The sequence below is a fragment of the Carlito syrichta genome, unplaced genomic scaffold (genome assembly GCF_000164805.1).
Source record: "Carlito syrichta isolate Samal-C Ts95f unplaced genomic scaffold, Tarsius_syrichta-2.0.1 Scaffold123321, whole genome shotgun sequence".
NCBI classification, from domain to species: Eukaryota; Metazoa; Chordata; class Mammalia; order Primates; family Tarsiidae; genus Carlito; species Carlito syrichta.
The window spans coordinates 211,707-226,285 of record NW_007067417.1 but is presented as its reverse complement, the minus strand read 5'-3'; the positions used below and the strand labels follow the sequence as shown (position 1 = coordinate 226,285).

Here is a 14,579-nt window from a genome sequence, read left to right as displayed (position 1 = left end):
CTCCCTCCCTCCCTCTCTCCCTCTCTTTCTCTCTCTCTCTCTCTCAAAATATCTTATTGTATTGCACTCACCATTCTTATGATGAAGAAAGGCTGGATCAGAGCAGCGCAAGTTTTCATCATGCTACTCAGAACAGCGTGCAATTTAAAACATGTGGACTCTTCATTTCTGGAATTTTCCAGTAATATTTCCAGATCATGGTCGACCATAGGTAACTGAAATCTCAGAAGGCAAAACTGTGCACTACTGTAGTATGTTGTCCTGTATAACCTTCATGTAGCTTCCTCCAGTGATAGCATCTTACATAAACATAGAACATTTATCAAACCCAGGACACTGACATAGCTCTCATCTCTTTTATTCATCTTCCTGTTGGTGCAGTTAGGCAACACAAAGTCATTCAGGTTGGAGAAGAAGGAATAAAACTGCCTTTATTTGCCAATGACAGGTTTGACTAGGTAGAAAAACCTAAGAAATCTTCAAAAAATAACTACTGGAACTAATAGTTGAGGTTAGCAAAATTGCAGTATTCAAGGTCCATATACAAAAATCGACTTTAATTCTATTATAGCTGCAATGAAAAAAAATCAAAATTAATTTTTTAAGCAGTGTCATTTACAATTGCACTAAAAAACATGAAGTTGTTAGATATAAATCTACCAAAATATAAGATCTACATGCTGAGACTAGAAATGCTGATTAAAAAAATCAAAGAAGACTCAGATAAATAAGACAATATACTGCCTTCATGAATCTGGAGGCTCAGTTTTGATAAAGGACAGCAAAATTGAAGGACTTACACTGTCTGACTTTAAGACTTAATATAAGACTATAAGTTATCAAAGCAGTATAACGTTGCTGTGAGAAAAATAGACATAAATCAATGAAACAGAACCCATATGTATGTGGTCAATTGACTTTTGTCGAAGTTACCAGAATAATTCATCTTTCCACCAAGGTAATGGGACAACTCTGCATGGAAAAAAAATGACTGCAGGTTTATACCATACACAAAGTTAACTCAGAAATGATCGTAGGCCCTGAGGACTGAACTCAGACCTTTGCTCTTTCCTTTGCCAAATTCCTAATGGGCCTGGGGAGACAGGTTTTTTAGTAACGCTATGTAATGCTGTTTACTTTCCAAACTGGCTCTGGCATTACATCACATAACAGATAAAGAGAGAAAATCAGCCTGGGCACAGTGGCTCATGCCTGTAATCCCAGCACTTTGGGAGGCTGAGGTGGGAGAATTGCTTGAGCTCAGGAGTTCAAGACCAGCCTAGGCAACATAGCGAGACCTTGTCTCTACTCGGGAAGCTGAGGCAGAAGGATTACCTGAACCCAGGAAGTCGAAGTTGCAGTGAGCCATGATGGTGCCACTGCACTCCAACCTGGGCAACAAGGTAAGACCCTGGCGAAGAAGAAGAAGAAGAAGGAAAATATTTTACATAAAGCTGTCTCTTTGAGAGACTCCAGACACCTTTTATTTACTTACTTATTTGTTTGTTTTGAGTCGGAGTCTCACTCTGTCACCCAGGCAGGAGTACAGTGGCACACTCACGGCCAGTGCAGGCTCGACCGGCTGGGCTCAGGCAATCCTTCTGCCTCAGCCTTCCAAGTAGCTGGAACTACAGGCATGAACCACCGTGCCCGGCCAAAAGTAAATTTTAAAAGGATTTTTAGCCAGGCTACAACAACTCACTTTAAAAATGTGCATAAGACTGGGCGCAGTGACTCAAATATGTAATCTCAGCACTTTGGGAGGCCAAGCCAAGAGGACTGTCTGAGCCCAGGGGTTTGTGACCAGCCTGGACAACTTGGCAAGACATTGTCTCTATAACAAATCAAAAAATTAGCCAGCCATGGTAGTGCACACCTGTAATTCCGGCTACTTGGAAGGCTGAGGCAGAAGAAGTGCCAAAACTCAGCAGTTCAACACTAGGGTGGTTGTGAGTGTGCCACCACACTCTAGCCTGGGCAACAGAGTAGGACTCTAAAAAAAAAAAAAAAAAATGTGCATAAGATTTTAATAGACCTCACCAAGGAGGCTATATAAATGACAAATAAATACACGAAAAGATGCTTACCATCATTAGTCATTATAACCACAACAAAACTCCCCTGCAAACCCACTAGAATGGACTAAATTTAAAGACTTGTCAGTCTTGGTGAGGAGTTAGAGCCATTGGCAACGCTCCGAAATTGCTAGTAGGAATGCAGAGTGGTTTGGCAAATTTGGAGAACAGTTTGGCAGTTTCTTTTCTTTTTTTCTTTTTTGAGTTAGAGTCTCACTCTGTCACCTAGGCTGGAGTGCAGTGGGACGCTCATGACCATCCCAGTGTCGACCTGCTGTGCTCAGGCTATCCTTCCGCCTCAGTCTTCCAAGTAGTGGGAACTACAGGCACGTGGTACCATGTGGCAGTTTCTTAAAAAGTTAAACAGATATCTACTGTATGAGCCAGTAATCATGCTTCTAGATATTTGCACAAAAGAAATAAAAACGTACTTTCAGAATCACTTGTCAGAGAGGTCTGGGTACACGCCAGGGGATAACCCTGGTCCAGAACCATGGGGTGCAAGTGACAGAAACAGGAAAGGCTGCAGATTGCCTCACTGAGCTGTGGAGTTCAAGGCTTGACCCTGACCTGGGCCGGTCACTTCACCTCACTGCTCTGCCCACAGGCATTCTCAGCTGGGCATGCCAAACCTCTACTGCAGTGTTCACTTTCTCCCTCATTTTGAAATTGGCTCTCCCTGGGCTGGCTGGGCTCACAGGCCTTCCCCAAAGCCATCTGTGTGGCTGGCAGGGCTCAGACAACCAGGTTTGGGTCAGTCAGACACCACAAGCCTGGGGCTCTCCGGGAACCACACAGCTGGGAGTGAAGGGGTACTCCTCAAAGGAAAATCGGGGCAGTGGCTTTCTGTGGGAGGAAAGGGAATGGATGTGAGCTGGACAGAGCCACTTATGTCCACCAAAGAGGCTCTGTCCCCTGTCCCATTGTGAGGAAGACATTAGGAGAGCAACCACAGTGAGGGTAGATGGCACGGTCTGTGGTGACCAGGCTCTGGGGTCAGAGGTCACGAGTCCAGCTCCTCGACTGGTCAGCTGCACATCTGGATCTCAAGAGCTCCTCCTCTTTGGGGAGAGGGCTGTAGAGCCTTGGAGGTGCAAGCCCCCTGTGAGATCAGCATGTCATGTGCTCAGAGAGGTGTCACTTGCACGTGAACAGCCGCCCTGGGAGGATCCAACCTGCCATCCACCTGTTCGACCCGGGAAAGGACCGTGGGCACTCGTTGGGAGTCCATGGTCACCCAGCCGGGTCCAGACTGGCCCGGAGCCTCTGCTTCTCCACACCATCCCCTGCTTCCCTTTCTGCTCCCCAAATTCCAGCCCCCAGTCTCTGTGCCAGCCTGGATGCATTTTCTGTTGATGTCACTACAGCCAAGACTGCTGCCTTGGGCCACTGCCAAGCTGATCCCAATGCCTTGGACAGAGCTGAGAGGAAGAAGCAGGTCTCCAGGAACCACCCTCAGCAGCCAACCCCAGAAGAAATCCAGGTCAGGTGGTTTCTGGAAATCGAAACTAGACTCTGTTTTCTGAATCATTCCCTTGGATCAGCCTGAACACGCCTGCACTGGGAGGGCTTCCTGGTTGAAGGACTTGTCCTCAAGGGAAGCAGGAGGCTCCAGGACACCCATCAGTAGCCGCTTCTGGCAGGTAAGCGCCTTGTCTCGCTTCCAGGTGGGCACCCCTCTCTACACCATCAAGTGGGGGTCATGCTCCCATGTTTGCATCTAGGTCTGGAGCTGAGGATCTGAGGATCCTGAACCAGGGCCCATCATGACTGCTTCCAGATCCACAGGGTCTCTGCACAGTTGGGAAAGTTGCTCACTGCACAAGGACACCAGCTAAAGGGGCAAGCAGGTTAAAATTCAGCCCTCTGACTGGGCTCAGTGGCTCAGCCTGTCATCCCAGCACTTTGCCAGGCTGAGGTGAGTGGATTGCCTGAGCCTGTGGGTTCGAAACCACGCTGGGGAACTTGGAGAGACCTCGTCTCTACAATAAATCAAAAATTAGCCAGGTGTGGTAGCGCACGCCTGCAGTTCTGGCTACTTGGAAGGCTGAGGCTGAAGGATCACCAGAGCCCAGCAGTTAGATGCTGGGGTGGCTGTGAGCATACTACTGCACTCCAGCCTGGGTGACAGAGTGAGACTCTGACTCAAAAAAGAAAAAAAAGTTCAGGCTCGGTGGCTCAGCCTGTAATTCTAGCACTTTGGGAGGCCGAGGTGAGTGGATTGCCTGAGCCTGCAGGTTTGAGACCAGCCAGGCAACTTGGTGAGACCTCGTCTCTACAATAAATCAAAAATTAACCAGGCATGGTAGCACACGCCTGTAGTTCTGGCTACATGGAAGACTGAGGTGGAAGGATCGCCGGAGCCCAGCAGGTCAATGCTGGAGTTGCCATAAGTGTGCCACTGTACTCCAGCCTGGGCGAGGGAGTGAGACTCCAACTCAAAAAAAAAAAAAAAATTCAGCCCTCTACCCTCTCTCAAGTCTACGTTCTGGCCTGGGTTTGTACCCACTCCAAGGAAGAGTGCCTTTTTCAAATTTGCACAAAGGCACCATATGGGCCAGCATAGGTGGCCTTGTCCCAACTTCCCATATGAAGGGATCAGGAAAAACCGGGCAGCTACTGCCACCCACAGGGCAGTGACATTTGCATACTGTGCACTGGGTGCTTGGTTGGCCATTTTTTCCAAGGCCCTGAATTCCTGTCCCTGGGAGAAAAAACCTGGTGGTTGCAGCGGAGAAGAAAGTGGCAGGTGGCGGAAGTGGAGAGGGTGACCAGCCATCCCAGTGTGCTCAGAACCGAAGAGCTTCCCAGGACGTGGACTCCCAGTACTAAAACAGGCACAATACCCGGTACACAGGACAGTGGTCACTCTGGCCCTTGGCCATCTGCTGAAATGGATGCAAGGAAGAGAGGGGGCTCCGCTGATAGACCCCCCATCTGCGGCTCACCAGTTGTGGGCTCAGAGCCATTCTGCCTCTCTGGGCTTCAGCTTAGTCTCTGATAAAATTGGGGTTCCTAAGTTGTTCTCCAGGGTCCCAATGAGGCCTTGAGCTGGTGCATGAGCTGCCTTTTCAAGGGGTTCCTGTGTCTGGAGCAAAGCTTCCCACCAGTCAATGCACCCAGGCCCCCAAAGGTCTTCCTAATCCGATGCGAGGGGTGAGGCCAGGTCATGACTTTGCACTTCTGACAAGCTCTGGGGGATGCCATTGACCCGTCCACTGGGACCCCCTCTTAGTCCCAAGGGACCAGCATGCAGCCACAATGTCACCAGGCCCTGACTCGCAGCCGGTGCTCACATCAGCACCATCCAGCAGCCGAGACACCTACTTGCTGGGCTGCAGCGAGTAGTGACAGATGCCACAGGATTCTTTTGTGTGTGTGTGTGTCAGAGTCTCACTCCATCACCCAGGCTGGAGTGCAGTGGCATGCTCATGGCCACCCCAGCCTCGACCTGCTGGCTCCAGCGATCCTTCTGCCTCAGCCTTCCAAGTAGCTAGAACTACAGGTGTGCGCTACCGTGCCGGGCTAATTTTTCATTTATTGTAGAGATGAGATCTCTCCAAGTTGCTGGTCTTGAACCTGCAGGCTCAGGTGATCCACTGGTCTCGGCCTCCCAAAGTGCTAGGATTATAGGCTGAGCCACCAAGCCCGGCTGCTACAGGATTCTTACTAGGCCAGAGAAGCAGTAACTGGCTCTCCACGTGCAGGGTGTGAGTAGGAAACAGGTGAGGTGGCAGGTCACTGCAGATGAAGATAAAAAGCAAGCAAGAATTTCATAATGGTCAGGTGCGGTGGCTCATACCTATAATCCTAGCACTTTGGGAAGTTGAGGCAGGAGGACTGCTTGAGCCCAGGAGTTCGAGACCAGCCTGGGAAACATAGCATAAGACCTCATCTCTACAAAAAAAAAAAAAAAATTTAAAAAATCGGCCACATGTGGTGTCTCATGCCTATAGTCCCAGCTACTCAAGAAACTGAGAGGAGGGAGGATTGCCTGAGCTCAAGAGGTCGAGGCTGCAGTAAACTGTGATCATGCCACTGCACTCCAGCCTGGGTAACAGAGTGATATCCTAACTCAAGAGAAAAAAAAAAGGCCAGGCTTGGTGGCTCAGCCTGTAATCCCAGCACTTTGGGAGGCCGAGGCAAGTGGATTGCCTGAGACCAGCTCGGGCAACTTGGCGAGACCTCGTCTCAACAATAAATTAAAAAATTAGCCAGACTTGGTAGCACGCGCCTGTAATTCTGGCTACTTGGAAGGCTGAGGCGGAAGGATCACCAGGGCCCAGCAGGTCGACGCTGGGGTGGCTGTGAGTGTGCCACTGCACTCCAGCCTGGGCGACAGGGTGAGACTCCAACTCAGAGAGAAAGAAAAAAAACAAAAACAAGAAGAACTTTTCTGGGCTGAGTGCAATGGCTCACACCTGTAATCCCAGTGCTTTGGGAGGCAGAAGCCAGAGAACCGCTTAAGGTCAGAAGTTTGAGACCAGCCTGAGTCCGAGACCAGCCTGGGCAACATACCCTATCTCTACAAAAATTAAAAATTAGCTGGGTATGATGGCTCATACCTGTAGTCCCAACTACTCAGGAGTCTGAAGCAGGAGGATTGCTTGAGCTTAGGAGTTCAAGGTTATAGTGAACTATGATGGCACTACTGCACTCCATCCTGGGCCACAGAGTGAGATCCTGTCTCTCTCTCTCTCTCCCCCTCCTCACACCCCTATGTCTCTCTCCCTCTCTCTCTCTCTCTGTCTCTCTCTCCCTCTTTCCCTCTCTCTTTCTCTCTCTCTCACACACACACACACACACACACACACACACACACATACACACACACACACGAATTACACAGAGACAAGAGCATCAGGCCAAAAGCAGCTGCACAGAGACCTGGGCTGCAGCACTGACCCCTTTTGTTCATCTTCCCCATCCAAACACTGCCAAACCCTGACCTATCTCCCTGTTGGCCTAGATTCTGTGGCCTCCTCCCAAGGAGTCCCCTCTCTTCTACTCCCTGGGCCTCATCTTTGTCTGCCACAAACCCCTGGGACACTCTCCACAGGGGTCTGTTGCCTGAAGATAAGGCCCAATTCTTAACCAGACCTCTGCACCTGGGCCTGCATCCCCGGCCTCGCCCTCCCCATGCTGCCCACGTGACACTCTCACCCAGGCACCCAAGGGTTCACTGGCCCCTGGGCTCCTATTCTCGTATTCACCGCTGGAACACCCCTAGCCTAGCCTTTCATCTGGCCGAGGCTTACTCATCCAGGACCACCCTGCAGATCAGGTGAAGGGCCCCGTAGGGGGCACCCATGGCATTGGGGCCTCCTCATCCATGGTGTCCATCACACTTGTCCAAGGGTGTGGTCGGCCCTGTAGGAGTGGAACCCTGCCTCCCCCACAGCCAGCTGCCTATGAGCCGTGCTGAGGGATGGAAGGGCAGACCATTCCCTGGTCCTCTGGTCACTTGCTCATCTCACTCTGCCACCTCCCTCTGCTACAGGGCTGGGAACTCCAGGCAAGGCCATGGCCCTCCCATGGCTCTTCTGGATGTGGCTGCTGGTCACAGGGACACAAGGTAAGTTGAGCACCAAGAATGGCCAAAAGCAAGAGTCTAGGATGCTGCTGCACCCTTGCTTGGTCTGTGCCTGGGCCCCAGGACTTAGCTGGGCCTTCTCTCCAGTTGAAGTCCTGGGTGTCCTGCGTGCTGGTGGCCCATAGGATCTGGGGGGATTGGAACTCACTTTGGCTCAGGTGAGACACAGGTTATGGAGAGGACATGGAGGAATTCCCCATTCCGTCCAGTGGGAACCAGAAGGGCCAATCAAACCGGCCAGTTGCTGAGGGGGCGTGAGGTCAGTGACCTTGGGACACAGGTCAGGCTTCCAAAGGGTCCCTCGCAGCTGCCTTTGCCCGTACACTTTGTGTTGTGAGCCCTTGCCCATGCTGATGACCTCACAGAGGCCAGAGGTACCCCCAACTATCACCGTTTAGCACAGATGACCCTAAATTCGGGTACTGCCTGTCCCTGACAGCTCTGGCAGGGTGGGGGCACTTGTGGGCCAAGTCCCAGAGCATATGTGTGGGACAGGAACTCTATCCTCTCCCCTGGAAATGTCCTGCTCGTGTTTCCAGGGGTCCCTGGCCTGCAGGCCCTACAAGCTGCAGATACCCTCAAGTGGGGCTAGCAGGGGGCTTCCCTTCCCCCATCCCTCCACTGGGTCCTGCCCCCCAACTCCCAGGGGCTGGAGAACCGAGGGCTCTTCTGCCCCTTCTCCGCTTGTGAAGGGCTCAGACCCCAGAGACAAGGGTGGGAGTGTAGCCTGTTGAGGGGTGGGGAGATCTATGCCCATCTCCTCGCCTATGGGTGGCCCCTCACGGCTGGGTTCTGGGGCCTTGAAGTGCTGGAAACAAGTTCAGCAGGCCACATCTAGTTGGGGAGAGCCTCACTGCCACCAGGATAACCCTGGAAGTGGGGAGGCTGCGATGCCCCCTCCAACCCCCACCTCCTCCCGGCTGATCTTCCCCTGCAGGCATGAATGATGGTGACATGCGGCTAGCTGATGGGGGTGCCTCCTACCAGGGTCGCGTGGAGATCTTCTACAGAGGCCAGTGGGGCACTGTGTGTGACAACCTGTGGGACCTGACTGATGCCAGCGTCGTGTGCCGGGCCCTAGGGTTTGAGAACGCCACCGAGGCACTGGGCAGAGCCGCCTTCGGGCAAGGTAGGACCTGCTGTCCTGTCTCAAGGCTGAGACAGACTTGCAGCCACCAAATCCTCCAAGACAGGGAGGCAGTCTTCAGAGATCTGCAAGTGTGTCCCTGCTCATTTAGCAGGCATTTCCAATGACGCAGAAGCCCGCACTAATCAAGTTCTGATGGAACTCATAAGGAGGCTCACTCTGTCCTGGTGGCAGTGGCAGGTGCTTGGGCGGGTGACTCAAGAACCTCCTTGTGGCTGGGCTCGGTGGCTCAGCCTGTAATCCCAGCACTTTGGGAGGCTGAAGCGAGTAGATTGCCTGAGCCCGCGGGTTCGAGGCCCGCCTGGGCAACTTGGTGAGACCTCATCTCTACAATAAAAATAAAAAATTAGCCAGGCATGGTAGTGCTCACTTGTAGTTCTGGCTACTTGGAAGGCTGAGGCGGAAGGATTGCCAGAGCCTGGCAGGTCGAGGCTGCAGTGACTGGGAGCGTGCCACTGCACTCCAGTCTGGGCAACAGAATGAGACTTCAACTCAACAACAAAAAAAAAAAAATTCCTTGTGTCAGTGTCCCGTATCCCAGAAACTCCACTCCAGGGTATTTATCTTCCTGAAACAATCTCCCCTCAAAATAAAAATCTGTATGCTCTCAAGCCTGTAACCCCGGCACTTTGGGAGGCCAAGGTAAAAGGATTGCCTGAGCCCACGGGTTCAAGACCAGCCTGGACAACTTGGCAAGACCTCATCTCTACAATAAATCAAAAAAATTAGCTGGATGTGGTAGCATACACCTGAAAGTTCCCATCTACTTAGAAGGCTGAGACAGAAGGATCACCTGAGCCCAGCAGGTCAAGGCTACAGTGGCCGTGAGCATGCCACTGCACTCCAGCCTGGGCAACAGAGTGAGACTGACTCAAAAAAAAAAAAAAAAATCTGTATGCAGAAAGAGTTCCACTGACCCAGAGGTTGTGATTTTTGGGAGGACAAGGCAGGAAAGAGAGAAATAATTCAAATATTCAGCCGCAAGGATAGTCACACAAATTATGGTGAATGCATTTGATGTCTCTGAAGCAGCTATCAGACTTAATAAGAATGAAAGCTGGGCCGGGCGTGGTGGCTCAAGCCTGTAATCCCAGCACTCTGGGAGGCTAAGGTGAGGGATTGCCTGAGCCCATGGGCGTGACAACAGCCTGGGCAACATGGTGAGACCTCATCTCTACAATAAATCGAAAAATTAGTCGGTATGGTAGAACATGCCTGTAGTTCCGGCTACTTGGAAGGCTGAGGCGGAAGGAGTGCCAAAGCCTAACAGGTCGACGCTGGGGTGGCCACGAGCGTGCCTCTGCACTCCAGCCTGGGTGACGGAGTGAGACTCCAACTCAGAAGAGAATAAAAAAAAGAAATGAAGGCTGAGTCTGTGGTGTGACGTCACAATCATCAATCCAGACCCACTGCAAGTAAGCCGGGTGACAGGCCTGCATACTGGTGGTGCGTGCGGGAGCGGAACGTGGCAACCATTCCCCTAACGGCCCCGTAGGCTTTTTCTGAGCTCATGCTCCCTGTCCTCTGTCCTTTGCTGTGCCCACAGGATCAGGCCCCATCATGCTGGATGAGGTCCAGTGCACAGGAGCGGAGCCCTCGCTGGCCAACTGCACATCCCTGGGCTGGCTAAAGAGCAACTGTAGGCACGAGAAGGATGCCGGCGTGGTCTGCGCCAACGGTGAGCGGGGCGCACCTTCATCCCGAGCCCCCGGCGTGCCCGGGGTCCTGTCCCCCTGCCCCGCCCAGCACATGCCCCCACGTGAAGCAGATACCTGTACACACAGAACTTCCCAGGCGCTCCTCCCCGTCGGCACAGAGGGGCTCTCAAGCCCCAGGCATCCACGAGCTCTCGTCCCGAACACCTTTCCCTGCCCTTGCTGGAGCTGCTTCACAGGTGCTCCGATGAGGGCCTTGTTCCCGGCCAGCGTGAGACCTTCTTCATCGCCGGCATCGTGTTTTTGTGAGCAGCAGACGGGTGTCCAGCGTTGGAGGCCCTGGGTCGAGTTTTATGGCTGTTCTTGCCCCTCTTGCTGCCAATTGTGGTTCTTCCTGGGTTGGCACCCGGGGTCTGGGGCACTCCCTGCCCTCCGCCCTCTGCTCTGAGCCGGGGCCCCCCTGAGGCATGGAGAGATCAAATCCCAGGGAGCCCTTGTGCTCCCCCCAGGATGGACCAGCTGCTGGAGCAGAGCCTGGCTGGAGGGTCTCACGATGGGGAAGGCCACAGGAGACGGCCCTGGGTCATGCGGGGCATTGAGGGGCCAAGGTTGAAGAGCAAGAGCGGCCTCTAGTAGGGGCATCCAGGGGGAAGGGGGGGTGCTGTTAGGAGGTTCTGTGCATCTCAGATGTGAAAAGGATCAAGGCCAAGCCCACCCTGTTTAAGCATCAAAATTGCTTCAAATTATTTGTGGCAAAGAAAGAACCAGTAGGATTTAACTCTGAGACAGGTTTTGAGAGGGGATGGAGAAGGGGGGGACTGCACACTATCCCCCCCAAAGCCTCTCATAACTTCTCTAGGCCCCAACCCCTCAGGAGGGTGCTGGAGAGCCCCAAAACTCTAAAATTGGGCTGCCCTAGGACCCTAACTTTTCGGACTGTGTCATAGTGGTTTGTTTTAGAAGGGTGGCGTCTGTGGAGACGGATGCATGGATGGGTTTGGAAGGCGAGGGTGGAGGGTTTCGGAGGGCAGCACCACCAAGTCCCCCACCTGGAAGTGGCACCTGAATCTGGGGAGCAGAGCAGAGGGCCAAAACGGGGACCCAGAAGAGGCTGGCCAGGGTCTCAGCCACTCCCGTTCCACAGAAGTGGGGAGGGGGCCTTGCGGCCACCAAGGACAACAACACCTTGTCTTCCAGGAGTGAGATACGTTCCGGTCTGTCCTGTCCTTCATCTTCCCAGGAGCCTTTCTGAGTAGAGAGGGCAGGCACTAATCCTGCAATTTAAGACAAAGACGCTGACCCCAGAGGACAACAGTTTTCAGGACTACAGAGCAAGCAAGTGGCAGAGCCCTGGCCTCCTAACATAGCCCACATCTCTTCTGCTTCTTAGAAACCAGGAGCAGCCATACCCTCGACCTCTCTGGGGAGCTGTCTGCTGCGTTGGGCCAGATCTTTGACAGCCAGCAGGGCTGCGACCTGTCCATCAAGGTGCGGGCACAGGAGGAAGACGTCCTGGGCCTCTGTGGCCACACACTCATCCTGACCACCAACCCCGAGGCCCAGGCCCTGTGGAAGAAGCCAGGCAGCAGCATTACTATGAACGTGGATGCTGAGTGTGTGCCGATGGTCAGAGACTTTCTCAGGTGAGCCACCCTCATCCTCAAGCTCTGGGAGTGCCCAGCGACTCCGTCTTCTCCTCTTTTCTTTTCTTTCTTTCTTTTTTTTTTAAGTTGGAGTCTCACTCCGTCGCCCAGGCTGGAGTGTAGTGGCATACTCACGGCCACCCCAGCGTCGACCTGCTGTGCTCCGGCAATCCCTCTGCCTCAGCCTTTCAAGTAGCTAGAACTACAGGCATGTGCTACCATGCCTGGCTAATTTTTGATTTACTGTAGAGCCAAGATCTCGCCAAGTTGCCTGGGCTGATCTCAAACCTGCAGGCTCAGGCAATCCACTGACCTCGGCCTCCCAAAGTGCTGGGATGACAGGCTGAGCCACCAAGCCCAGCCTGTCCTCTCCTCTCCAAAAGACACCAACCCGGGTCAGGGTAAGGACACAGTCGCAGCAAGACTGTAAGAACACACACACATGCACACACATGCATACTCATGTGTGCACACTCACACCACAAACTTGCACATATACAAATGCCCACTCACATATCTGTACACCCCCACTCATATGCATGCACACACACACACACACATTTGCACACCCACACACTCAAATCTCATACAAGTGCACACTCACACCACACACCCACATACACTTGCACACATACCCACATGCACTCATACATCTGCACACCACAGATACTCATGTGTGCACACGTGCACACTCACACACCACTCACACTCATACGCATGCACATGTTCAAACTCACGCCACACACCCATATACACATACACACATGCACACTCACCACACACACTCATGCACACGCTCACATGTGCTCTCACCACTCACCGCACCACTCACACACACTCATACACATGTGCACACTCACACCACACACACTTGCACACCTACTCACACATGCCCGCTCACACATCTGCGCACACACACTCATATGCAGGCACATGTGCATACAGACCACGTTCACACACTTGCACGCACACCCACACACGCTCATTCACACGTCTGCGCACACTCAGACCTGCCGCGCAGTGGATGGCTGTGTCAGAAGGCAGGCCCAGGCACCCTGCTGTCCCTCAGGGCAGGCGCCAGCTCTCACCCTCCCTCCTCAGGTATTTCTACTCGCGAAGGATCGACATCTCCCTGTCATCGGTCAAGTGCTTCCACAAGCTGGCCTCTGCCTATGAGGCCAAGCAGCTGCAGAGATACTGCGCCAGCCTCTTCGCCATCCTCCTCCCCCAGGATGCTTCTTTCCAGACGTCCCTGGACCTGTACGCCTACGCGCTGGCCACCGGGGACTCCCTGCTGGAGGAGCTCTGTGTGCGATTCCTGGCCTGGAACTTCGAAGCCCTGACTCAGGCTGAGGCCTGGCCCAGCGTCCCCACGTCCCTGCTCCAACAGCTGCTCGGCAGGAGTGAGCTGGCTGTGCCCAGCGAGCTGGCCCTGCTGAAGGCCGTGGACACCTGGAGCTGGGAGGAGTGGGCCTCCCACGAGGAGACGGCAGGCCTGGTGGAGAAGGTCCGCTTCCCCATGATGCGGCCCGAGGAGCTCTTCGAGCTGCAGTTCAACCTGTCCCTGTACCAGAGTCACGAGGCCCTGTTCCAGAAGAAGATTCTGCAGGCCCTGGAATTCCACACCGTACCCTTCCAGCTGCTGGCCCAGTACAGAGGCCTGAACCTCACCGAGGACACCTACAAGCCCCGCATTTACACCTCACCCACCTGGAGCGCTTCCGTAACAGCCGGTTCCCGTAGCGTGCCGCAGCTGGTCTACCAGCCCAGACAGAGGGCTTCTCTCGTTAAATCTGCTTACAGTCCCTCCAGCTACAAGTACAACCCCTACCAGTCCTTCCAGACCCCCCCACACCCCAGCTTCCTCTTCCAGGCCAAGAGCGTGTCCTGGTCCCTGGTCTACCTCCCCACTGTCCAGAGCTGCTGGAACTACGGGTTCTCGTGCTCCTCGGACGAGCTCCCTATCCTGGGTCTCACCAAGTCTGACTACTCAGATCCCACCATCACCTATGAAAACAAAGCCCTGATGCTCTGTGGAGAGCGCTTCGTGGCAGACGTCACGAATTTCGAGGGCCCAAAGGCCGCCATCCCCAGTGCCCTGGACACCAACGGCTCCAGAAGCGCGTCCTTCTTCCCCTGCCCAGCAGGGTCCTTCAGTGGCTTCCGTGCGGTCATCCGCCCCTTCTACCTGACCAACTCCACGGGCGATGATGAGGCAGCGTGGCCCAGGGGCTGACTGGGGCAAGGGTGGTAAGGGACTCCACCCAGGAACCGGGCCCAGCCCAGGACTGGCTCTGAGGGCTCCCTTCTGGGCCTCCTTCCGCACTGCAGCTGCTTTCGACAGTGGCCGCCAGGTGTCCCCCTGCTTCCCCTGATCTCTGAGCTTAAAGAAATTACTGGTAGCTTTCAACTGGTGTCTACCACACAAGGCAGGCCACCGTGGGGCTCCCACACCTCTTCAGCCGC

General features: G+C 53.6%; 1 protein-coding gene across 1 annotated transcript; it reads left to right on the top strand.

Moving 5' to 3' along the window:
* The first annotated feature begins 7,557 nt into the window (after positions 1-7,557).
* LGALS3BP (galectin 3 binding protein) lies at positions 7,558-14,349 on the top strand. The gene is made up of 5 exons (XM_008048311.2): positions 7,558-7,650; positions 8,606-8,797; positions 10,362-10,493; positions 11,861-12,113; positions 13,215-14,349. Exons 1-5 carry the CDS (start codon positions 7,599-7,601, stop codon positions 14,347-14,349), a joined length of 1,764 nt encoding a protein of 587 aa, XP_008046502.1. The 5' UTR covers positions 7,558-7,598.
* Positions 14,350-14,579: the final 230 nt, after the last annotated feature.

Bases quoted from the DNA above. Each gene is read 5' to 3' on its own strand.
- LGALS3BP (XM_008048311.2), top strand. From the start codon at position 7,599: ATGGCCCTCCCATGGCTCTTCTGGATGTGGCTGCTGGTCACAGGGACA. The intron at 7,651-8,605 runs GTAAGTTGAGCA...CTTCCCCTGCAG, and splicing joins GCTGGTCACAGGGACACAAG to GCATGAATGATGGTGACATG. The intron at 12,114-13,214 runs GTGAGCCACCCT...CTCCCTCCTCAG, and splicing joins ATGGTCAGAGACTTTCTCAG to GTATTTCTACTCGCGAAGGA.